This window comes from Thalia democratica, chromosome 2, assembly GCF_965202585.1.
Source record: "Thalia democratica chromosome 2, ktThaDemo2.hap1.1, whole genome shotgun sequence".
NCBI classification, from domain to species: Eukaryota; Metazoa; Chordata; class Thaliacea; order Salpida; family Salpidae; genus Thalia; species Thalia democratica.
Window position 1 is genome coordinate 42,940,585 of NC_139166.1, and position 27,581 is coordinate 42,968,165.

At 25.2% G+C, this 27,581-nt stretch overlaps 1 protein-coding gene across 2 annotated transcripts; it reads right to left on the reverse strand.

Moving 5' to 3' along the window:
* Positions 1 to 102: 102 nt before the first annotated feature.
* LOC145849640 (endoplasmic reticulum metallopeptidase 1-like) lies at positions 103 to 26,530 on the reverse strand. Of its 2 annotated transcripts, XM_082954639.1 has the most exons (17): positions 26,416 to 26,530; positions 21,200 to 21,347; positions 20,097 to 20,256; positions 15,690 to 15,840; positions 14,968 to 15,140; positions 12,703 to 12,884; positions 11,719 to 11,840; positions 9,967 to 10,194; positions 8,461 to 8,690; positions 8,205 to 8,388; positions 7,582 to 7,644; positions 7,044 to 7,281; positions 4,711 to 4,828; positions 4,446 to 4,593; positions 4,220 to 4,369; positions 3,791 to 3,976; positions 103 to 754 (listed from the first exon to the last, which is right to left on the reverse strand). In XM_082954639.1, the coding sequence occupies exons 1-17, from the start codon at positions 26,483 to 26,485 to the stop codon at positions 456 to 458; spliced, it is 2,850 nt and encodes a 949-aa protein (XP_082810765.1). In that variant the 5' UTR covers positions 26,486 to 26,530; the 3' UTR covers positions 103 to 455. The 2 variants fall into 2 exon arrangements, with proteins under 2 accessions (XP_082810765.1, XP_082810767.1); XM_082954641.1 differs by lacking the exon at positions 3,791 to 3,976.
* Positions 26,531 to 27,581: the final 1,051 nt, after the last annotated feature.

A 27,581-nucleotide genomic window follows, 5' to 3' on the forward strand; every position in this document is an offset into this window, starting at 1 on the left:
TTAAAGAAATACAAACAAGTATTTTTAATTTATGTCATTACAGCAATCTATAAATTTAAATTTTTTTATTCACTTAAGTAAATTATTTAGTTACCAGAAGTTAGGTTAAACATTACAATTTTTAAAAGTAAAGAAATTGGTGAACATAAAAAATAATTTATCTGACAATGATTATAATAGTTTTAATGAGTGAAAACAATGTTTACTGGAATTTATTTTTAAACTAAGACTACTTTGATCAAATCTAGACCTTTAGTATCTTATGAAATAACAACTATTTTAATTTTGAAGTTATTAAGGCATAATAAGACTAAAAATGTTATTATCTAGCTGTAGTAAAAGTTTTTACTTCTGTTACTTTAAACTATAAAAATATTCAACAAAGTGATAGTTAATTCTTGCAATAAATAAAGCTATGAGAATAACTATTTAGATTTTGAACAATGTTGACGAAGTCAAAACAAATAATTATGGTAAACTGACTCCATGCAAATCATACTTATCCAGTCATGTAATTTTTCTCGCATATTTTCCATTTGCCTCGTTTCACATCTTCCAACCTTCTCAGCAGGTAAATAATGACCACTTAAACCTAACTCAAGAGCAATACTTTCTTTGGTAAATTTTTCCTCAAACTTTTCGTCAATTCGTTTCTTTAAAAGTTTCAGGTTGATACTTAGATTCCAAGGTTCTGGTTTTACACCCATGTAACGGTATACAAAATACCATTTGTCGTAAGTATATTCAAAACTACCTGTATAAAGTTTTTATATTAAGTATGTGAAACAATTTTTTTCTTTAACTTTAAGTTGTTAAACTTTTTAAAAACAAAATTACAAAAGTTTTTAAGCACTTGATAATAAACGAAATACCTTGTGCAAATACATACTTACAACACGTCGAGGTTCTGTATGTTTGTTTATTAATGAGTTTGAATCTGAATAGAGAAACTTGAAAATATATTTGATACCAGAGAAAAAATAAATTTACATTTATATAATACTGTTTGTAATTCGTCTAAATGACAGAACTTTATAACCTCAAGTTATAGAGTTAGTTATTTTAAAAAAAGTCTTCTCAAAAAATACCTTTGTTTGAAAATACTTTTATCTTTAAATTAAATAAAAAAGAATTCGTTTAGACTCCTTCTTTATGAAGCTCTATAGTAATTATTAATTGTAAAAATTTAAACAAAAACTAAACATATTATAAGAGTATATAAAAAAAGTTATAGATGAAAAATTCTTTTATAAACAGAAGAAGATACTTAATACAATCTAAAAGTGTGTGCTAACCTAAAACCACAAAAGGTAGAAAAATGTTTACATAAAACGAAACAATAACCAAATAAATCTTGTCATAAATCCTTTTGTAATTGAGATTTATTTAGTTATTGTTTCGTTTTATGCAAATATTTCTTTACCTTAGTTATTTGAATTTCGTTAAGCGATTTGAAGTACCTAATAACTACAACAAACATCTACAAAATAAGACCATCTTGTAAAAATCATGAAAAAAACAGAAAAGAAAATAGTTTTTTATCTAAATTATTTAATTTCAATTTAGATTTGTTTAGAACTAAGTCATAACACTTTTTGTAATTATTTTCTTTTGAAATTCAAGTTATTTTGCAAACCCTCTTAGGCTCCAAAAAAGTAATAAAACCAAGCTAACTTAATTCAACATATTGGGTAGTGTAACGGAATAATCTCTTTTTAAACAAAGAAAAAGAGGCTGGTAAATAGTATTAATTCTTTTTAATCTAGGTAGCAAACTACATGTGTAAAATTTCTTACAACAAAAAAAAACTACCATACGATATCAAATCGTCTATTAAAGTAATAACAAAGAATTTTAGAAATTTAAAACTTTTGAAAGTAATTCATATGCGAAGATTTAAAAAAACTGAACGAAACCTGAAAATGTCTTCAAAAATTTTTAAAGGTTCTCCAAAAAAAAAGTAATTGCATACTTGAATAATGATGGAAAAAACATGAAAATAAGTTTTAAAGATTACAACAGTTTTAAAAATATTCTTTTGACAAAAACCATAAAAAAAATTCAAAAATAAATATTTCATTGATTCTTATACGGATGCAAAAAGTATCAACTATGTGTAATTATTTTAAGAATATTACAAATTAAATTTTACTTTGACTTAAAATTCTTTTTGTAAAATTCTTTACTTATAGATCACTATAGGAGTGAAAAATTGTACTGTTTTTGATAATCTGTTAAATAAAAACTAATAATGGACTAATTTATGGTTGCCACAGATCAAGCTGAGAAAAATTTCCTGACTTTTCCTGAACTAGCTTTTACGTATTACAGATATGCATTAAACAGTCACTGGAACAATTGTAACAATTTAGCCTGAAAGGTACAATAAAGGTTCAAGCAGCAAAGATAACTTACCTTTGCAGAATATTAAATAACATATTATAACCACTTAGCATAAACCAAAGCAAATTTAAAACAAATGAGTATTGTAAGAACTCGTCAAGTTGTAAGAAAAGTTTTAAAATTTTGAAAAAAAAACCTTTATTAAGGATAGTACTCGCATACTTATGCACAGTTGTATTAGCACGTTTATATCTAAGACTATCAATACTTATGACAAAAAACTATTTTAAGAAACATAGTATGTTTTTACAAATAAATACGATTTACTCTTTCTATACTGAATGAATAAGATCCGGATATGGATAACACTTAATAAGTAAAATACAGATATTGACTTTAAACTTTAGGAGAAACTTACTTTAAGGAAAGTTAATAAGAAAGTTAAACATCTAAAAAGTCAAAATTAAAACTGATAATACATATAAAAATAATATTCATTAGAAAAAAGTCTATAAAATTGGAAGTTTTTAGTAGTTTAAACATAGAGTTTTTTAATTTTCAATAAGTCAACGACAAATAAAAGTTATTTTTCTAATATATATATACATATTTCATCAACTTTCTTCTAAAAAAACATCTGGGAAAAATACAATTAAAACGATACAACATATATATATATTATTTACAATAAATATATATATTACATATATATAAAATAAGGTTAATATTTAAACTTAAACACTTTCAACTGAGCCCACTTGAAGGGCTTTAAATAATTTATTCAAATGGCGATTTTAAAAATTCTGGAACATATGAACAAAAACTATACAAATAAATGATTTAATTAAACATAGGTAAAATCAAGAGAAGTAAATTTTAAGTTAAAATAAAATGATCTTCATTAAATTAGCTATATAAAAATCAGCTAATTCATTGTTAAATTAATTGATTTATTTGTATAATTTTTTAATATATATGTTTTATGTTAAATTGTATCGTTTCCATTATTTTATTCCCTGACGAAAATTCATGAAATATGTTGGAAAAATAACTTTTAGTTGTACATTTACTTATTGAAATTTGAGAATGATATATTAAACCTAAAATTAATTTTTCTAGCACAATTATAGCATTGTATACTTTTAGCTTAAATTCAAAAGTAATATTCAAAGTTCTCAACTTAAATTAAAGTATCCAAATACAAATTTCTTAATTTATTACGACACTAACGTTTACAAACTATGTTTAAACATATTATTTAAAGTTATTGAAAACTGGTAAATAAGCTTAAGCTACTATGAACTTTAAAAAAATTAAAGAAACTTATTGTAATCATAATAAACTTCAGTGAAGCTTGTTATTAACACTTTAAAAATATACCTTTTCAAACCTAAGTACGAGTAAATTTAAAAACAATATCTTATTAAAACCATAAAAATATTCCAACCATTAAATTTGGGTTGCTTAGAAGATGGTATTCTTTCAACGTCATTAATTGGAATTTTAAGTGACCAATCATGTAATTTTATTACTGTTGAGTCACTTTGTAATGGAGCTAAAGAAAGTGAAATGTGACTTGGCCCAAATATATTTAATTTAACACTGTATTCTAACTCTTCATGACTTTCATTTCCTAAATATATTAACAATCTTATTTACCTTACCAACATCTTAATGAAAAACTAAACAACTTAGCCTATAATATTTTTTTTTAAGTTTAAATTTTATGATATAGTTTTAGAAAGTATGTGTAATTAGTAAAGCTGTAAACACTAAAACGGTTTATAAAAGTTATTAGACTGTTAAAAGTATAACTATATTGTTTTACTGAATTAATAAAATAAATAACTAATTTTCCAAAAGCATAAAAACTTACTAGAAATTACTCGAATCAATTTATCCTCTAGTTGGAGTGATAAAGGAAATTTATTGCTAGCAGTACTTGAAGGTTTAGAAGCAGAAATATACCTACTTCTACGAACAAATTTATCAAAAGGAATGTACCAAGGAAAGTGGCAAAAAAGACCTGGCAAATAAAATGTTTTTTGCAACTACATTTTAAAAACTTAATTAACTTTTGTTTGTAAAAAATAATGTCTTACCTTTGTCACAACTAATATAATTTGAACTATCTAATTTTTCAAAATTTGTCTCTACATGTAAACATTTGTAATCAACGCAGTTAATGAAAAGACCAGAATCTTCAACCTCCAACTTTCCCCTAACGTTAAAAAATTTTCTGTGTGCATGCTGTGTAAATAAATAATTAAAGTATATACTTCTTTCAAAAGTAAAGAAAAAGAAACAGATTTAAATGAAGAAAGTTTTTTTTTTCTTATAAGTATCATAATATATAAAATGTTAAACTTGTGTCCACAGTCGCATTGGAGACTTGTCATTAGATTGTGCATAATAGGGAAAAAAAATATTTGATAAAGCTGCAAGGTACATCAGAAGGCAAATACATGCTACAAAATAACGTGATCTAATAAAATTTATTTTATTTATATTTCTGCCCTCATCTAAATAAAAACATTAAAACATAGTTTGCAAAATCAACTCAGCTTTCATAACTAAGTGCAAGATACTTATATGCTTTTTAGAATGTTAAGTACAGTAATCTCTCGCATCTTTACGCACTCGTGACGTTACGCACTCTCGTTTAGTTACGCATTTTAGAATTCTAAAAAATTCAAAAAATAAAAATTTTAGTTTTTTTTAGTATTGCACAAGTTAGGTTGTTATATAATTTTAGTTTAAAATATGTTGTTAAATGCTATCTCACCTCTCTATATCTTTAGAATTAGTAAACTTATGTTCCTTGACTAATTGATAAACATTTAGATTAATTATGTTAGCAATATAAGATTAAATAAAAATTCTGAAAAAAATATGACTGTGTTAAATAATGAAAGTATAATGAAATTATGAGAGTTAAAAACACAAAAAAATAATACAGCACTCTTGCACTATATATGAATAAAACAACACAAATTTTAATATAGACACCACACCATTTTTAATTGTAACCAAATGCTTTATTATGAATTGAATTTGCTAAGTAGAATAGAATATGAATTTTAAGTATCAAATAAGTGACATTTAAAAATAGATAAAGATAAAATCTACTTATAATTTTAGATATACTTTTATCCTATTTTTTAGTATATGTATAGTTTTATCTTTTGTTTTCATATTTATAAATAAAGTAAACAAATTGTTAAAAGTGGGAAAGTTCCCAGTCTGCTTTTAACTAGAAGCAATATTAAAAAACAGCCATTATAGTAAGTATATTTGGTACCTCACGTCTCTTTACGATCTCTCGCATCTTTACGTATTTTTTCTGTGGACACAATGTGCGTAAATAAGCGAGAGGTTACTGTATATAAAAATTCTCACTTTTAGTAGATAATAAAAACCTAGTTTTTTGTACATTTTGGTGATACCTTTTCTGTCTTCCAAAAAAAATTATTCAATGTTCTAACAATATGTCTATATTAGATCAGGGATTCGCAGCCTTTTATAAACAAAGGCCAATCATCCTAGAAAAAGTTGTTTGCGGGCCGAAATTTATGAATAAATTCTCCTGCTTGCCGCAGTTATTTGGCACAAATAAAAAAATTAACAAGAAATACTATTTTAAAAACAAAATGTTATATCTTTCTTGTAAACGCTACCAGCTTAGCTTATAAGTTATCTTGTTAAAAATATGTCAGTATGTAGAGAATTTTTTGTGCACGATTATTTATTTATAGTCAAAAATATATAAATATAGTTTATTCGTTCAAGACTTTAATTTAAATAAACTATATTAATTCTCCTCTAGTAGTAGAGATCTTTGTATATTGTTTTCAATAAATCAAAACATATAGTAAAATAAAAATATAAGAATCATTCAAATTTGTATCACCCTTTTAACTAAGGTGTGCAACTTTTCTAGTCGGTGGGTAGTCTTTAATGATGAATGCTTGTTTTTCGTAAAAGTATTAAAAATTTTTTAGTTTTAAAAGAGATTTTCATATACGACTTTACATGAACTGAAACTAAGAAAAAGAGTAATATCGACTGCTATTTCCGCAACAAATTAAAGTGATATAAGGTAAAATGCTTTATATACAATCTTGTTTTCGAAAGTTGTACAAGCAGAAGTTGTTTTGATTTAATTTTTGTAGCAGTCAGTTTGACTAAAAACTTACTTCTTTAAACAAGAAATATTCAGAAACTTAATTATACCAGTGAAGTAACATAAGTATGACCTTCACTATCTAACTGTTAATTTATAGACACTTTAGTTAACTGTTTTTTTTTTTCATTTAACAAAAAGCAATCCTTCACATACACGTTTGAGTCTCTAAAAATAACAGAATAAATAATATCATTGTGTACGCATTCCATGAAAGGGAAAATACAGATATGAAGACATCAAATAAAAAACATTGCACTTTTTACTCAGAGAGTTCGAAAAATTTCGCAACTATGAATCCTGACTCAATCAATTAATTTGTACCGGTTAAGTTTTAAAAAGTATGGTCTTCATCTAATAAAGCATAGTTTAAAATATTTTTTATGATAAGAAAACAAATAATTATATTTAAAAAAAACGAGAAACAGTTTCAAGTTTGTCTTTAAAAACTTCGAGACTAAACAAGTAATGCTTAAAAATATATCTATTTTGTAACTTACATTCAAATTAATTAAACCTGGTATAAGACACAGTGTAGTGTATATTAGGAGTTATAGTAAACATAAAATGTATGCTTGAGATCGCAACTATTAGTCCAACTAGCAAATCTGCAGGAGCTTGAGTTCCCATTCTACCAGAAAGTGGAACAAAAAACTGAATGACAATTGATGATTGTTGCAGAATAATAAGAATAGGAAAAAAGTTTATCAATAATTGAAATATCAGATTGTAGGCATAAGGTCGTTTTTCTTTAACTGTTTATTTAAGGCGGAGTTAACTTTATAAAAATTATCTTGGTATTTATAAAAAATGTTTTTTTTTTCTTTTTTTTTCTCAATTTAAAGGTTTATTTCTTAAATATTTAAATTTCGTTACAAATCTATCTTATCTAGTAATTTCTATGTTCCGAAAACAATGAATTAAACAATGAATATTAAACAATTTTTGACACTTATTTTACCATAAAGTGCTAGATTACAAAAAAATATATCAAACTATTTATTTATATCTACTGAACAAAACAAAATAGTTTAAATACTGATAAACAAACTTACACTTTTTTATTGAAATTCCAACAGTTGATTCACGAAATAAGCGAAAAACTAAGTGTGTAGAAACTAAAATAAAAACAAAGTTAGAAAACATGTATAAAGTATGATACTTAGTAAAATAAAAAATTATATAGCTTTTGTACATAATAATAAGTAAATTAATTATCAACTAATTTTAGTAAAAAATAGCTACTAAATACATAATAACTATAATAATCAACATCCCTAAATTCCCAAATGAGAAATGGATATCAAAACTATGAAACCAGAAAAAAATATTTTATTTTATTTCGATAGAAATAACTTTTAGTTTAAAATACAATAACAAACCTTTAAATAAAAAAGTTTATACTGCATACTACTTTCAACTTAATGGTACTTGTTAAAGCGTACTTTTCCTTTCGTATATATAATTTTCATCAGCTATAAAAACTTTTATCAAAATAAAAACGAAATGAGATACGTTCTTGTTGGTGATAAAGTAAAAATTGGGCTGCAATTACTTTTGTAAGCGTAAAAAACTAACATTGTAGTAGTATAAAAAATTTTAATAATTGTTATCTCCATACGTCTTCTATAAATAACATAAACATTTATTTTTTAAAACAATTGGAAAACAAACTAACAGAGTCTACTAATACTTTCATGAAAGTGTAGATGGTATATTCTTCTCAAAAGGTTAGGTATGAGAGTCAAGGTAAGAAAAATACTCGATTGTTTATTCTTTATAGTCAAAACAATCATCAAAAACGTAGTGATTGTGATAACCACGTCCTTGTAGATAAACTCAATTGTTTTAGAAGATAATTTCTGTAACATTTTTCGTTTCAAACAACATCTTTAATTACTATATTTTAAATAAAAGTAATAAAATTCACTTACAGAAAAAAACTTTTTGTTGAAATATGTTAAGCTAGTAATATATGCGCATATGGAAGGAGGTAGATAAAGCATAACAGCTATACGCCAATCAGAGTAAAACGACATGGATCTATTGCTTAAAATTAGAATGAATGCCATCAAAAGAGGAGCAAGTAACAAACTAATTGTTGATGCTAAAACAGCTAAAACACCTTGAAGTATTCTTTTTCCAAAAATTGTACCGGGATTATCTATTATAGAAACATATTTTTACTAATCTAAAAGGACAATAACTATAAAGTTGCATAAAAATTTATGCTTTAACTTTATCATTTATTAGGGTTTAATCGCAAAACTATTATGCTGTAAACTATTTTATTGTAATTAGTATAATTATACTTTAAAATGTTTAGAAATCTTTTATTCTTTTAGTCATACATTATTTTTTGTGGTTTTAAAACTTAAATTGATTAGTTTTTATAGTGTTCAATATCTTATAAAACAGAAACTTTTATAAATATAAATGTTCTTTTTTACTTCCTTTCGGATTCAGTTTATAAACAACCAAATCCTCTCGAGAAAAAAAAATTAAACAATTGAACTTAAATAAAAAATTTAATAGCATAAATACAGTAATCAAAATTTAATTAAGTTTGTTAGTTAAATTTGTAAAAGCACTGTAGTGTTATTATGCTGTTATTTTGTTGCAATGAATTATAGGGTGCACGACTATTCAAATTCCGACAACTCAAATTCTTAAAAGTATGCTTAAAAAGCAACAACTCAAAAAGTAATATATATTTAAAAAAAAGCGTTCGTAGATCTAAATTTTAGCTACAAAACTTTTTAATTTGCAGATTATTAAATACTTTTTGAGGTACAGCTAAAATACGTTTTATAAAATAAGAATTCTAAGTTTTTTCTTTAATTTTTATTTTATAAATATATTTTTTTACTTAAAAAACCTTATTATTTAGACCTACAATTGCTTTTTTATTTCTAAAATATGTACTACTTTTGAGTTGTGGCCCTTTCAATATTTTTTAAAGAATTTGAATTGTCGGAACTTGTATTGTATTCTAACCACAATTTATTAGGACTTCTTTGTAGTTGTATCAAAAAATTGTTAAGGAAGCTATCAACTGTAAATTTCTAAGAAGTAAATAATAAATAAACATTTCAATTAGATAAAAAATTTAAAAATATTAAAAACTGTTTGTTTTAGCGGATTTAATTAGAAGTTTTCATGGAAATAAAGTTTAGTTTTATTGAAAAAAAAACTTTCGATGATGCCTGTAGATGGAAAGAGAGAAACAAAACATATGCTTTTATTATCAAAGGTTATATTAACTGTTAATTTTTATATTTTACAGTTATAATAAAAACTTTGTTTACAGTACTAATAAAAAACTTAAGAAAAAATTAAAGTGAGCATAAAAATTGTTATTAACTTCAAAAATTTAACTTTCTATTTTATAAAATATGTTATATTAGTTTTACCTTTTATAAACACAAATAATTACTAACCATTTCGGGTTGAGGAAGAAGGATAAAACCTTCTTGCGTAATAAGCAATAACTAAAAAGTAACAAGCCCAGTTAAACAAGTACAGTATAGAAGCAGGTATAAGGACCATATAAAGTCCTAGCACATCAAAAAAAGCTAACTCTTTGCTTTCCTTCAGCTTAACTTCATCAAAAAACGGAGATGACTTGTCAGTAGTCAATGCTCGCAAAACTGACAAGATGTTGGCACCTAAGTATTAGTAGAACCTAAAATGTTATGTACAAAAGCAATAACATACTGTTTAAATTAAGTAAATTCTATACATTAAACTGAATATAACTTTTAGAAAACCTTTTGAAATAAAGCATAAAAACAATATTATAGCTTTAACTTAATCTTCTAAATGTTTTTAATTATAAAATAAGTGTATATATTTGAGTGGGAACGGGTCAAAATTGCACAAAGACAAGATTGCACGAGGTTACTAAATTGCACGAGAAAAAAATTGCACGAGTGCACAAAATAGCACGGAGATACTTTTGCACAAAGACAAGTTTGCACGAGGGCAAAAAATTGCACAAGGGAACAAAACTGCACCAAGAAAATTTTGCACGAGTTACATTTTTGCACGAGAGTGAAAAAAACAGAAAAAAAATATAAAAATAAAAAACGAAAAAAATAAACTAAAAGATAATTAAACTAAAAAAAAATTGAAACACTAAAAAATAAAAAAAAGTTATCTACCAAGGGTAAGGGTTAGGGGTAACAGTGATAGTAGAAAAAAAAAGAATAACAAAAAAAAAACTTAAAATTAATAAAAAATTAAAGACATTATAATAAAAAATTCAACTCGTGCAAAAGTGTCTTGTGCAATTTTGTCCCCTCGTGCAATTTTGTACGCTCCAGAAAATTTGACAGCTACCCATTTGAATTGGTAATATCTTCGTGACGATACTAAAACTTTAATGATTAATATCAGTATATTAAGTTTTTAAAAAGAAAAACACTAAAACCATCGTACTCATGTATGCTACATAAAACGCAACTAATCATTTAATACAATCGAATAATGTTACGGATCAACGAATTAATAAATTTTTATGCAACTGCAAATAACAAGAGTTTTCAATCAGTAGTAAATGCTTGGCTAAAAATTTAATTTATAAAGCAAATGTGAAAACAATAAAGTTATAAAAGTGTATGTTGGATCAGCTGATTGTGTTTTAAAAACCAATGTTCAAACATTAACATATTTTGGAACATAACTACATTGTAATGCAACAAGTTTGTTGCAATAAATATGGAAACTTAAAATATAAAGTTTAAATTAAAAATATAAGGGAAATCATAACAAGAAAAAAAAAAGTGAAATTCCAAAAATAGTTATAGTTTAACAAAGCTCACAAAGTTTTGTGATAATTGCTAAGTTGTATTTGTTATAATTTTGTTTAGAATAAAGTATTTTGTGAAGTTTGTCGATTGAGTTTTGCTCGAATCGCATACTTTTGTATAATTTATTTTATTGTATGTTTAGTCAATGTTTAAATTTTTAGTAGCATGTTTTACCATATTCTTTATAGGTTAAGTTTCCAAATGTAAATAAACAAGTGTCAGTATTCTTTAAGTTCTGACAACATAGCAGTCTAATTTTTTTTAGGCAAACTTAAAGTAGCCTTGGTTTTTTAAATTAAAAACTAAACTATCTTCAGTTATCCTGAGCCGGTGGCAACCCTGATATATTATGTAAACTAGGTTACATATTGCACAAACAACCTGCTCTCTGAATTGAACCTTTAGTTATTTGACTCGCGTCATCAAATTCAGTGTGATATACATATCCATTTTTCCAGTATGCTAAATCTATACCTGGTAACTTCCCATAATCTCTAAATATTCTGAAAAATAAATCAAACCATTGTTAAATAGAACAAGTCTCTAATAGTTAATGAATGTTATGGTATACTATTTCATTGCTAAAACTATTAAAATAATTTAAGTTTACTAAAATTTGCGTTAGATATGAAATAAAAATAAATTGTACTATATGTATCATGTTTAATAGTAGTTGACAAAAAGCATAAAATGGTATATATATATATATATATTAAAAGCTTTATAAAAAGTTCTGGTCGGTAGTGATCGACAAATTAAATTGGTTCTAAATATTTATCTAATTATATAAAAACTATACTAAATATTTATCTAATTATATAAAAACTATATTAAGCGGCAAACACGAGTATTTTATAACATTTTTCTAACAGTCCAAAAAAATTTTTCTAATAGCATAAATAATTTTTCTAAAATAACCTTTCTAAACTTTCCTAAAATGCATAAACTAACCATTACAGCGTATTATTTCAAATTCAGCTCACTGTACAATAAACTGTATCATTACTACGTCACAATTATTATAAAAAATTTAAAAATCTAAATTTCTGTTTACTATTATAATAAACTGTAGCTTACTGAGGAGTACATGAAATTTTATATTTCATCTATAAAACAGCTGTTAAATTATAGTTTTTATATAATTAGATAAATAAATAAATATATATATATATATATATATATTGTTAATAATGTAATTTTATATTTTTTATCTTTTCAACAACTTTGTATTATAAATAACTAATGATTAAAAACAATCAATAGATACAGATTTTTTTTCTATTAAAACAATTTTTCAGATCAACTTATATTTAAAATTTCTTGTTGTGTGTAAGTTTTTCTGTTTTGCAAAAATATTTAAATAACCTGAAGTCAGTATCAGATGGTATTATACCACTTTGAAACAAATCTTGAGCAAATACAGATGCAAATGGGTAGGGTGCGTTTTTACTCCAAACTTCTGAAAGCCATGGAGCATTTGGACCTGTTTGAAAAACTAATTCCTTTCCGCCAGCTCCTGCTGCTTCTAAATTTATGAATGCTTTCACCTAAAAATAGTTATAGCTTGTAAAGAATTTTGATTTACCTTATAGATCTAAGTATAAAATATTAGTTGAATACTACACTAAGACGTAATATAACGAGTACAATTGTGCTAAACTTCAGTCTTTTTTCATCAGAATAAATTTAGTTTTAGATATATTTATATTTGTTAATAAGTGATTGTTACAAAGACTCCAAAGTATGGGTTTTAAAATTTTAAAGACCTAAATGACACAAAACCAATTTAGTTCTTAGTAAAACTTTCTTAAGCTTCAAAAAACATAGTATGCAGCAAACATGATATTGTTATGTTTTTTTATGTATTCATCCAGCGAGAAAACAGAACTTTTTCAACGTGCAAAATTTAAAAAAATTGAAATTGTATATGTCTTACTGTATATCTTTTTATGTCTTACTGTTCTATATGTATGAGAAGCATGTTTACTTTTTGACTTCAAGCACTTTTTAGTACTATTTACATAGTTAACAACTAAAAAAATAATAGACGCAAAGCCTAGATCTTAATCTTATTACAACGTACCTAATATAAAAAGAGCAAGCTTTATGATTGTTAATAAAAGAACGTTCATAAAACATAAACACTATAACAAACACAAAACAGAACTATCATAAACTTTATATATTCGTGCAAAAATAGACAACAATGAAGCGAATTAATGTACAATAACCCGAAGTACCAAAATATACTTTCTTCTGCTTTATTTTAAATCCTAAAACATTTGTAAAAAGTATAGTTTTGATTTGCTTATTTCTTACTTCAACATGCAAGTGGAAAATGCGCGAGTTGGAAATAAACAGCAAACTAATTACATAACCTAGAAATTCTCAAAAGAAGTCACTGGCTTTCGCAATTGTTAATAACTTTAAATTAAATAAACAATTTTAAATTAACTTAATTTTACTTATGATCGTAGGAAGGAACGGCTCTGTATTTTACTGATGACCTTACTTTTTACAGTTTTTAATTAATCGAAGTCATTTTAGAGCTCGATTTAATACTTTAGATATCAACAACTTGTTTATGAAAGCTGACAAAAAAAGATGTTGTTACAAATTTATCTCTACATTTCAAATCCATCTTCTTCAAATTTATTCTAGTTATTTGTAAACAATAATTTGCTTTGGTACTTAAATCAACTTTTTTTAAAATCAATATTAGATCATTAAATTAGAAATTTAAGAAAAAAACAAATGTTTAGCTTTTTTTGTTTTGGATCTAATTGACGATAAAACATACATATGCACAAAAAAATATATTTAAAATAAGAATACTCAGCTTGAGAAGTCAAATAAGACGAAATTTTGTTAAAATAAACTTGATGTGAATATTTGTTTATTACTTTTCTATTAGTTGAGATCTCTCTAGTTGTGATAATTACTATTTATTGAAATTTTATTTGCACAATAAAATTATAGAGAAATGCTTACTAATAAATTAGAGCTTTCATTCCAATTATAAATAAACTTTATTTGTAGTTAAGGGTTTAAAATAAATTTGAATAAAAAAAACGGGTGCACGACTATTCAAATTCGGACAATTCAAATTCCGACAATTCAAATTCTTAAAAAAAAATTGAAAGGGCCACAACTAAAAAAGTAATGTATATTTGTCAAATATAAAAAATACATATGTAAGTCCTATTAATATCTTCAAGCAACTTTTTTCTTTTTGCAAAACATTGAATACTTTTTGGTATATGGTTTAAATAAAGTAAAAAACATAGTTATTTTTAGTACTTTTAAAATATCTTAAAAAGTGTTTAAGATTTTGCAAAAAATAAAAAGTGGCTTGTAGATATTAATAAGGTCTATATAAGCATTTTTTATTTTTCTCAAATTTCAATTATTTTTTGAGATATAGTCTTCTAATTATTTTTCTAAGAATTTGAGTTGTCGGAATTTGAATTGTCCGAATTTAAATTGTCATGTAACCAAAAAAACAATTATTTTACACTTATATCGTAGACAACAGAATAAAACTTGAGCATAAATAAAATAATAAGTGCTTAACTAGAACTGTATTATAAAAGAGAATTTTTTCAAACATAGATATTTTTCATAACATACGTCTTTGGAAAGTTGGTGGTTGACAACAAATGCATGAGATCCTTGAAGAATATTTTCCTCGGCTCCATTGAACAAAAATAAGATCGGGGCAAGCAAATGAGTTTCATTTGATGACAACAAAGACCTAATAATTTCTATCATAAGAGAACAGGCCACCGCATCATCACTCGCTCCTGTAAATGTTGTAAAACGTTTATTTTTTTTTAATTAACAACAGAATTTTTTAACAACTATAATAAACGTGTTGTAATGTAAGTATAGTTTAATTTGTTTTAACAACCTGTCACTGTGTTTACTTTTTTGTCGTTTATTATGCTGCAGCATTTTGAATAAAAGTGAAGCAGTTGTTTTATATATTTGCTAAGTTATACAACGTTTTTATTGTTAAATAAATATTACCTATAAACTTTTTTAATAAAAAGAATAGTTATTAGTACTAACATATTATTTAGTTGTAATTTGACTACCATAACTAAATTTATCCACTTAAACTTTTAAGGAAGCTAATTAAATTAGTTTAATGTATATTGAACTGATCTACGATAATTATAATACACAAAGTTTTAGAAGTACTACTTTAAGTAACACAGAGTTACAGAATAAAACTTTTTTTAGTGATCCTTTATTAGTGTTAAAAATGGCAACGTTTTTCGCTATCGTACTTAATAAATAATGGAATTTGTTTTTTTAAACGTAAAAAATAGTACTAACTACTATCATACCTAATCCACCAATAGCAGAATCAGTATGACAATTAAGAAGAAGAATGTTATTGCTTAGTTGGTATTTTGGTGAAGACATTTTAACTACTGTATTGGTAACGTCTGAGTAAGAGCTTCCGAAACCTCCAAGAAAATCTAATCCAAACTCTCCCTTATAAATAACATGTAATCTTTAAAAAAACAACAAAAGTTTAATAAAACTTTAATCTTTTATTTACAACTATATTTTATTACAACAATTTATTAACCAAATTTATAAAATCTGTTGTAAAATTATCACTATATTTTAAACTATTGATTCTTTCTTTTCTATAACCGACAGGTGCCTGTTGCAACAACATTGATATTATCCTCAACTCATGTAAAACTATATTATTCTACAACAATGAATTCTGAATCAAGAAACACTCTCCAAATGATCTGTTCGACTATGGCGCCTAGGTATGCAAACTTATAGAAAAATTAATCTTAATTTAGTTGTGTAAAAAGTTCCCTAAAATAAACTGCAGTTTATACCGCGATGACGGGCTATCAACTATCAAAAAGAGATCAGCAACATCGATCAAAAACACTAGAAAATCTATATCAAAAAATTTAAAGAACACAATCAGCAATTAAAGTATAACTAAGTTCTCAGAAAACTATTTTCTTGGATGTTACTATGAATTTAGAAAAAAAAAATTCTGCTTAAAAAGATAACGCTAAAGAACTATACATGAAATCAGATTCAGAATCAAATCATTCATTTACCATTAAAAATATATACTACCAATGATTTGAAATAGATTATTCGCATTATAAAAAAAAAGAAATCAGCAAGAAAACAAAAACCCATATAAAAGAGTTTTTATTTAAGTGGATTCAAGCGACCATTGACTTTTATACAGAACCTCAAAATGACAAACAAGAGAAAATGACTAAGAAAGAAAATATTTTCCATTATAACTTCTATTTTTTAAATCAGTTAAAACAAACTTAGGAAAATAATTTCTCAAACTAGTAAATAACACTTTTCCAAATTAGGCTATTACCGCAAAACGCAATAGAAACACCATCACATCTTGCCTTATCTTGAAGAAGAAATTGCTAATAACATCCATATGGTCCTTAATAAGTATAAAAAAATATTAAACGATGATAGCCAAACTTGTAATTGTAGATCATAGCTGCCCTGTCAACAAAAGATGTCTAACTAAAGAAGTCATATAAAAAGCAACAATTAAACAAAAAGATTAAAAGATTATAAAGACAAGCTTTACAAGAAGTATGTTAAAAAATATATATTACAAACATATAAATTCTTTTAAGAATAAATTCAAAAAATAATGCACTAAACCAAGTAGCTAAATCTATAAAATTCAAACTGACGACTCTCATAGGAAAGAAAAAATGAAATGAGATTTATTTCACACCACTAGTTAAACTAAGGCGAACAAAATGTGTTCTCTCTGTAATGTAGAAAGACTGGAAATTGCATTCGTGGAAAACAAAAAAAAAAGTATTAAACTCCAAATCTGAATTATATGGAAGATGCAAGCACTTTGTAAAATGCTTCTTGAAAACTTAAGTTTCAATGCTTTATTTTATTTCCTTATTGTTTAAGAGAATATTTTTTATTAGTTTGTTATTCTTTTGTACATAGTTGTATCCTGCTCTAGGTTACAGCTTAGTTCATTATTACCTTACTGTTATGATTTTGTGTAGTAGCTTATTGTTTAGTATAACTTTATAAACATGAATACTCAAAATAAAAAATAACTCCTTGTGCAACTTAATAAATAAGTTTAAAAACTACTATAAAATGAAAACAGTTTTAACTCTATATATAATAAACTTTCATTGTTTTTTATTAGTTTATTTTCATTGATCATCGTGTTAATACAGGTGAAACAGGGTTACATGACCATTCAAATTGATTCATTGACTACAATAATTAAAATTATGACAATTTTTATTGAAAAAAAAAAAACAAATGCTCATGTAGGTCTAATCAATGTAGGATTATAATGTTAAAAATTCATAAGTAACAAAAACAACCATAATTTAATGAGTTTTAAAACTTATTTTAACCATATCTTAAAAAAACATTTTCAATTAAAAATAATTTTTTAAAAAGTTCAAATAGGTGTTTTAATAAGATAACAATTGTGAAAAAGTTGAAAAAAGGTTTATAAAAAGAGGTAATTTTAATAAATAAGAACTATTATAATTTGAACTATCAGACATTGAATATATGTGCAGTACAATCGTGGAACAGCTTGTAAAGAAATAAACTCACCTAAAAAAATCTGGTAATATATCTATTTAGTACAACAACTTAATTACACATTAACTTCTATAACAAACGCGTTTTGTTGCAAAACTTAATAGAATTTTACAAATTTTTATTGTCGAAGTTTTTAAGAAATAATATGTTATGTGTGTTATTTATTTATGCTAAACTATAATATCTTTTTTTTTTTAAGTCAGCACTACTTCTTATAAATAACTTGAATTATTTAATATCTTTACAAAAACTCAAAGGAATTAAACTTTAAAATATTATTTATGAAGGTAGGGTTGTGTCTTTCTTTTCTTTTTAGCCATAATTTTTTTTTTACTTTTTCAATTTCATGTGTTTTAAAGCTGCATAAACTACACTTTTTTTTATATATCACGTTTTGTTATTTAAAATAATATTAATAACAAAATGTGTCTCTTATGTAGTTTAAAACTAAATAAAATAATAAATTTCAAAAGAGTTGTTAATTATCAAAAAAACGCAAACAACTCTGTCTTCCTTGCAAAAATATTTTATTTAAAAATAAAATTTAAAATAACTGCAAATATGAAACTCTTGTACTTGAGTAAAATTGACAGAATAAACCTAATTTTCTAATGAATAAATGACCACTCAAATTTTTTCTTTCCAATATATTTCGTCAAATTCTTTTCAGGGAAACTACAATTGAAACAACACAATAATACACAACAAGTATATATACAAAAATTAACCAGTCATCAACAGATGATGAAGTTAACAATATAAAGTCAATTCTTAAACTCCATGGGTATCCCGAAATGCTAGTAAACCGAGTAATAAAGTCACAATCTACCAATTCAAATATAGCTAAATCTTATGGACCAGATAAATGCCCAATATTATTGAAACTTCCATATATTGGTACTGAATCGAAATTAATTGAGAAGAAAATAGTGGATGTAACAAGTAAAACATATCATGCAGTGAATCCTAGGGTTCTATTCATGTCCAAACCAATACTTCAACGTTCGGGAAAAGACCTAATGACATCTGAAGAAAAAAGTCTTGTAGTTTACAAGTTTAAATGCTGCTGTGACAGCAGCTACATTGGTCAAACTTCTCGACACCTCACAACTAGAATAAAGGAACATGTTCCCAAGTGTATAACTTTGTATATTAAAGACAAAAAAGACGAAAAGAGTGTTGCAGTAAAAATGCAATAAAAAAATCTGCAATAGCAGAACACCTTGTGAATAATCCGAGTTGTGGAAAAAAGTTTGCATTATCTAATTTCAGTGTAATGCGACAATGTTCAAATACATTGGAATTAATTAGACTTAAAGCCATTTTACTACATTTAAATAAACCAAATTTATGTAAAAAGAAAGAATTTGACTACACTTTAGCCTTATTTAGTTAAGACCATTTTGTGTTGATTTTTAAAGTTTTTGTTGATTACATTTACGTTTACTTAATCGATTAGTTAATTATTTTGTAGAATTTTTGTAATATACTTGTTGTGTTTTATTGTATTGTTTCAATTGTAATTTCCCTGAAAAGAATTTGACGAAATACATTGGAAAGAAAAAATTTGAGTGGTCATTTATCCATTAAAAAATTATAAAATAAAGTCTGATGTTTAAATTACTAAAAACCTAATTTTGTTTGTTAAATAAAAATGTTTATGTTTGTAAAAGTTCTCAGTAAGTTGCATAAAAGCACTTTGACATTAATCAATTTAAGAAATACTAAATAATGAACTTTACCACACAACCATCAACAACAATATAAAATAATAATAGTATAAATATTATAGGTAGATAGCATGTATGAAAATAAAACTAAAATTTTGAAGCATTTTATGTTTTGAAGTTTTACACTAGTACACTTTTTTTAAGGTTATCTAAAAATATTGCCATACAGATTTACATAACTAATTAAATTAAATTTTTAACCTGTAAACACTATTGTAACTACTTTTACATATTTCATAGACTTTCTAAATCTAAATTTTTTGTTTTGTCAAATTACAATCTTAGAAATTAGTCAATACGCAATTAGTCAATACGCAATAACTTTAAATTCTTTTATATAAAGATACTTTTTACTTATTCACTTACTTTTATTCTAAGTATTTAAAATCTATAAAACAAATAACATCCTACTTCATTCTGGCTGATATCCATTTGGGTTAAAATACTCGAATGATTAAATTTATTAACAAGTCTTTCAATAGTATTCTTAATATACTGAGGAGTTTTAAAATCATTTGCTATGCTTCCTGCAGCCCTTGGTCCAAAATCAAGTATTTTAGATAAGTGAAACCTGTTTTAACATTTTTATTTTTATAAAGCTTATCAAAAATAGGTTATTATATTTTTCAGACAACATATTTTTTTTTTAATGATAACTTTGATTTTTTTTTTTAATTGAACATGATTTAAAACAATTAGTAACATACTAGAAAGTCAAACATTTTGTCTCTCTTAGTAGAGAAAGATAATATACTTTTTTAAATAATTGAAAATTGGTACTAAAAACTACTAGTTTTAATTTCTGCTGCTTTATTGTAATTCGATAAGTCAAAAAAAATCAGTGAAGTAAACTTTAGTGCAGTGGTAGGAAACCTACAATGTACTTTTCAGTCGAAAATATGACATTTTTCTTATAACAAAAAATAAAGTTTTTGTAGAAAGATATTACAGCTAGGCTTTGTTAGTGGTGTTTTATTATTGTTTAGTTTATTAACTTTTTGTTTATAAAGTTTTTTATATAAATTACTATATCAATTTTAATAACTTTGGCCAGCAGAAACTGTTTTCTATCAGTGCAGTCCCAGAGCAGCTTTTTTTAGAAAAGTTTTCCAACTACTTATATAAGGCTGTGGATCTACAAGTAAAGGTCTAAACATTTAACGTAAAATAATTAAAATAAATTAATTTAATTTTAAAGAACAAATAAACAAACACAAAAAAATAATTTTAAAACTTAATTTAATCTTCAATAAAAATACACAAAATATATAATGTCTTAAAGTATCTAATCTGTTTTTCTCTAACACAAACTTATATACTTACAAAAATATACGCCACACAAAAACGTGCTTTATAATTTTTTGTACCACTATTATTAAATACACTAAATGAAACATACTAAAGGAAAAGTAGTCACTTATAGAAGCAATAATACATTAATATTTATTCTAAATTTTACATATTAGTACAACTTGTGTTATATTAAATCTTATTATTAGCTTTACACTACTTACCTTGCCAAGTTTTCTTGAAATACAGGATTGTATTCATCAGTTTTTGAAACTACTTGAGGCAAAAAACAGGACGACTTGTAAATAACACCAACAATAACAGCAGTGTACAATATCAATATTCCAAAAAACTCCGTTTCTATTAACTTTTCTGAGTTCAAATAGTTTGTTTTTAATCAAAAGACAAAAGTAATGAACACTTGAAGTTTGAACTTATGCAATTTCTAGATATTAATTTGATGTCTTTTATATTCATCAAAGTTTTATAATAACTTATACAGTTCCATAATGGAATTTAGCTATTTCAGAAACAAAAAGGTAATTTATAAGTAGCTAGAAAACATTTTTTTAAATCAAAAATTTATCTTTTTTAGGTTTAACTATCCAGACTTCAATCACTATTTAGTTTTAAATTAACTAGTAAAATAAAATTAACTAGCTTTGTTTAACTTTTAGGATTTGTGCGAATAATACTTGAAAGTACTAATGAGAAAAAATTAAATTAAGGAAACAGCATTAACATTTGAGTTTACATAACAAGGAAAAATTAAGCTTGATAACAACAACTATTGCTAATAATATCAACTAAAGTGGAAAGTCAAAAAAGGTTAGCATTTAAGAGGTACACAGCAAATCTCAAAACAAAGTGAGATAAAAACAAATGTTTTTATGTAATATTTTTTAAACAGATAAGGTTATATGAATAAAATTTTATTTTTTTATGACCAATTAAAATACAACACATTTATATTAAAAAAAACAAATACAGTAACCTCTCGGATCTTTACGCACTCGTGACGTTACGCACTCTCGTTTAGTTACGCATTTCAGAATTCTATAAAATTCAGAAAATAAAAATATATATTTTTTTAATATTGCTCAAATTAGGTTTAATGTATATTTTTAAATTAAAATATGTTTTTGAATGCTAACACACCTCTCTATATCTTTAGACTTTGTAAATTTATGTTCCTTGACTAATTGATAAACATTTAGTTATACCTCAAAATATCAGAAATTTTGTAAACAATAAGAGATTAAATCAAAATTCTGAAATAAACATGACTGTTTTTAATAATGAAAGTATAATGAAATAATGAAAGTTTAAAACACAAAGAAATAATACAGCAGTCTTGCATTTTATATTAATAAACACCATTTTATAATTGTAAAAAAATGCTTAATTATAAATTGAATTTGCTAAGTAGAATAGAATATAAATGTCACATATAAATAAAGATAACTTCTACTTATTATTAAATAGTAAAATTATTTCTACTCGTATTATTATTTTATAGAAATTCAAATCCTTATTTTTAATATATTTATAGTTTTATCTGTTGTTTTCATATTTATAAATAAAGTAATCAAATTGTTAAAAGTAGGAAAGTGCCCAGTCTGCTTTTAACTAGAAGCAATAATAAAAAACAGCCATTTTAGTGAGTATATTTGGTACCTCTCGTTTCTTTACGATCTCTCATATCTTTACGCACTTTTTCTGTGGACACAATGTGCGTAAATAAGCAAGAGGTTACTGTAACTTTAAACTTGTTCTTTGCAGAGTTATTTTACTACAATTTAACCAAGTGCTCTTTATAGGAGAAAACTGTTTATGGAAATATTATTTTGCATATTATCAAAAAAATCAAACTACATTTTTGTGCTTAATGATTTTATTTATATTTTTACCACTTTTAGTTAACTCAAAAAAAATATAATATATAAGCTGCTGTATAAGTTTAGAAGTAAATTTCTAAAAATTGTTTTCGTAAAAGCCTATGGCAGAAGTTTAAATTATTGCCACCTTTTATTTTGTCAGGCATTTGGTGGTTGTTTTATTTCTACTTTTCATTACAAAACCTTGAATATAAAAAAGATCCGCTATCAGCTGGGATCAGCTATGCGTACTGTGCATAGAGAATAATAAATTAAAAAGCACATTGATGCAGTAAACAAAACAAACAGTTAACAAATAAAAATAGAAATAAATGAAAATAAATAAAATTTATTCATCTTCTCATTTCTTCATCTTAATCGGTTTCTTAAAGTATTCTTTTTCCCTTTCTTTCAGTATTTTGTGCACAGTATATCTCCATTTGGTGCTGTCATTTGCAAGCAACTCTAACTCATCAGTTCTTATATTAAAGCTGTTCAGGTCGCACTTGCATACATCCTTAAAACATAAGTTTAGACAACCTTGGTTGCGTATGCTAACAACCAACTTGCCATACAACAAACTTTTGGATTTGCTCAACACCCATCCCAAGTAAATGAGCGAGCCAGCTAAACCTGCGCTGACTGAGGGTAAAGTACATGGTGGTAAGACTAGTAAGTCTTAAAACTTCCTTGTTGGTGATCTTTTGTTGCCATGCAATTCTAAGTATGCAACAAAGGTATTGTAGGTGAAAGGTAACAATTTTCTTCTCCTGCACACTAGACAACGTCCATGTTTCACTACTGTATAGTAGAGTACTGCATACACAGGAACAATAAACGTAAGCCTTTGTGCAAATGCTTAAAGTTTAATTATAATTATTGCAGTCAAACGAGCAAATTATACTAAGTTAGTTAATGGCCCCTTATTAGTTATCACCTCCATTTTTTTACCCTTCATCTCTTTATTATTAATCAAAAATATCAAGTATAATTCTTAAATCTCACATCAACTATCCCTAAGAGTCTAGTGATCTACTGGATCCAAGATCCAGATCTAGCTGGATCCTAGCTGAAATTTGGGAGGATCCAAATTCAGTTAGTTTGGAAAGACTCTGTTTTCCGCAATCAGCTTCTTTCAGTTTTATATACTTAGATTATTGTGTTTTGACTATTTAATATATATATAATTAGTCAAGCAACACAGACTAATTAAAGATTAGTTAATTCAATTGTTTTTTGTAAACATACAGATACATAAATCCATTAGAATAAAAATAGTGAATTCTTTCTTGCAGATTAGATTGTTCTACTGTCTATAATCTAGTTCTATTTATAAATGACATGATTTTAATATATGAGCAAATGTTGTTTACTAAATTACTTACTTTTACACATGTAAACAGTTGCTAAAGAAGTTATTGTTCATCTTATAGTTCAAACTTTTGTAAATAAAATTATTATGTATTTTAATCATATAAAAAAACTAAGGCTCATTATTTTCTAAAGCATTGTAACAAATAACTATTTTTTTCTTTTACGTCATACAAGGTACAAAATTCAAGTATAGTTGTATAAATAGCTTGAAATTTTACATTTAAATTGAGATTATGTATAGGTAGATTCTTTTTTACAATGTTGTTTTACCTAGTGTTCAAATAAAATATTTATATAATAACATTATGTTTTTTAACAGAATATTTGTATAAAACTATTTATACTAATTAATGGCATTAAAATAATTAAATTCTATAAGTTTGTTCTCTATTAAAACTACATAAAACTTTAAACATTTAGGAACCAGATCCTACCAAATCTTATATTTTAAAAAGGTACCCGGATCTGGTAGATCACTACCTCAGACTTCCTTGTTACTCTTCATAACCCTCCCCTTTCTGCCCCTACTAGTTATTGCCAACCAACTTAGTAAAGTCTTCTTAAAATGGGTAAAGTCCCTCAATTTTGAAAACCCTGGTTTAGAATATGTTCTTTATCGTTTTTTTTTTTTGCTTATTTATATACTTATATTGTACTTCTTATTTAGATACTAAAGTTTTATAAAAATAAGCTGCTTAAAACTCTTAAAGTTATTAGAATAAGAAAAATAATAATATAAAAAGGTATTTATTTACAGTATGCTATCTCAATTTAATCTTGGTTTTTATTTTTTAATTTAAAATAAACTAAAGTAGGTAGTATTTTAGTTAAATATAAAGAGATTTTTGGAAAACAACCCCAATTTAAATTGTATGGGACCTAAAAATCTATACCTTATAGTTTTTAGCTCGAAGTTGTTTAACATTTGCAAATTATCACAAAAACACATTGCGCGGAGTTTGATACAACTTAAAATAAATTTCATGGAGGCACTTTTTGATTTGTTGAGAAAAACCTTGAATTCAAGAAAATTTATAAAAAATAACAAAAAAGTATAGAAAGTCAAAAAAGGCTCTGTGAAACTTTCTCAAAATTTCCTCATATCCAGCACAATAAGATTTTGTGACCATTGCTAAATGTAAACCAATTTCCTGCTAAAAACTATATAATCCATTTTTTTAGATCCCATACAATTAACATCAGAGTTGTTTCTTTTTCAAGTCAAGAGGTACCTCCGTAATTTATTTTTTCAAATCAGCTAAAATTTTGCATAAGGTGTTTTATTTTTTCCAAATAAAAAATCTTTTTTAGTTCAAAACTCAAAGATTGCATTTTTTATAAGCACCCTAAAGTATAGTCATAATCATACTGATTTATTGCAGTTTTAATATATTTATTAAGAAATTTATGACCATTTAAACTTAACCTTAAAAAAGACATATAAATTAATATTTTTATAATAAGAGCTTCTACCACATGACTTTTAATGCAAGGTCAACTTCAACTAAAACTTCTCAGACATGTTGTTCAATGTACAATCATAATAATACTATTTTATTATATTTCTAACTTATGTTATATCAAATTTACAAATATTTAAACTTTACTTTACAACAGTTGTTTTCAAAACTAGAGACTATAAAAAATAAAGATCAAAAAGACACAAATGCTGTTATGCTAATACTGTTGTTCAAAGATATTTTATTTAGTTAAAAATTATTTAAACTTATAATAATACAAAATTGTAAATTTAATTCTTAAATATATTTTTTTTAAACTTTATGATAATTCAATTTAAGTAAAACTACAAAAAATTGTTACAATTTTATTTATGCTCAATAAGTTATGAAATTCTAAATTAATAATCTAGAATACTTATAAGTTAGAATTACAGCAACCTCTCACAAAACTACCCACATTAGGTCCACAGCAAAAGTTCATAATTAAACAAGAGAACGCAATTAAATGAGAAGTAGCAAATATATCTACTAAAATGTTCCTTTCATTATTCCAATTTTATTAATTAAATTTTATAATAAAAGTATTTTATTACATGTTTTAGAAAAATGTGAAGTTTAAAACGCGTAACTAAACAAGCTTGTAGATTTGCGATTAGTTACTATAATTAACAATTTACTTAAAATGTTTTTTTTTATTCATTTGTATAGTGAAAGTTAGAAAGCACTTACTTCTATATTTTTCCTGACATGAAACTGCCTTTAAAGTTTTTATTTTAGATCCACCATTTGACTTATCCATATTACCTACAGTTTATTAAATAAAATATTCTAACACTCAAAAGTCTAAATACATAAAAAAAAGTATCTTCAAAGAATTTCCAGGAAGAAATTAAGAAAAACATCACAATTCATAATTGGTAAACTATTTGGTAAACAAGGTCAGGGTTGCCACAGATCAAGCTTAGAAAAATTCCCTACTTTTCTAAAACAAATTCTTAATAAAAATCAACTCGAAAGAGACAATTGAAGACTTTAATTATGTAAAGTCTTCAACCTTATTCTATACAGCTTGAAACAACAGTTCTTTTGCTACATTCAATCATCAACTTCCATTGTACTGTTTGAACTACCTGTGTATGATTTATGTATTTGCAATAAACAGTTCTATCAGCAAAATACTTGTATTTTCTAAATTATTACCACAAGTTGTCTAAAAAAAGAAACAATATTTAAGCATTTCTAACATAAATGTATCTCAATAGATGACTTACAATTTGGTAACATCTGCTGTCAGGACATTTGCTTTTTGGAACAGATTGCCAAACTTACAATTTTATTTAAATGTTTGGCCAAACTTTGATGGCACAATCAGCCGTTACTTATTGTTGAGACAACAAGTCTTACAAAAAGAAATAAAGTAAATGTTTGCTACTAGTTACAGAATTATAGTCTGTTCTATAGCCCTGTTTTTTTTTAAAGTTTATGGATACTTTATAAAATGTCATCTAGCTTTCATTTGGTAGCGTCAGCTACAGGCTCAAAAGCTCTGTGAGCAATGTGGATCAATGTTTATAAGCTCACTCTGGTTCTCTTCTTTCCTCTGATCCCTTATTTTTCTATACAAAGCCCAATTTGACTTTGGTCTGTCCGTATGTATCTGGAACAGTTTGGATTTATCTTAAGCTGTAAACCTAAAAAAGGTTTTCTTTTAGGTCCTCAGCAGTCTTGGTGTGACCCAAAAATTTTGAAGTCAAGTATTGTAAAACCACTTGACTATTACACATGTTGTTGCAGTATTCACGCAATAAATTTATTTAAAAGCGGATGTTGTAAACTGTTTTATGCAGTTTTTGTGGCGTGCTTCCAGTATTAAAAAAACAAACATTGTTTATTGA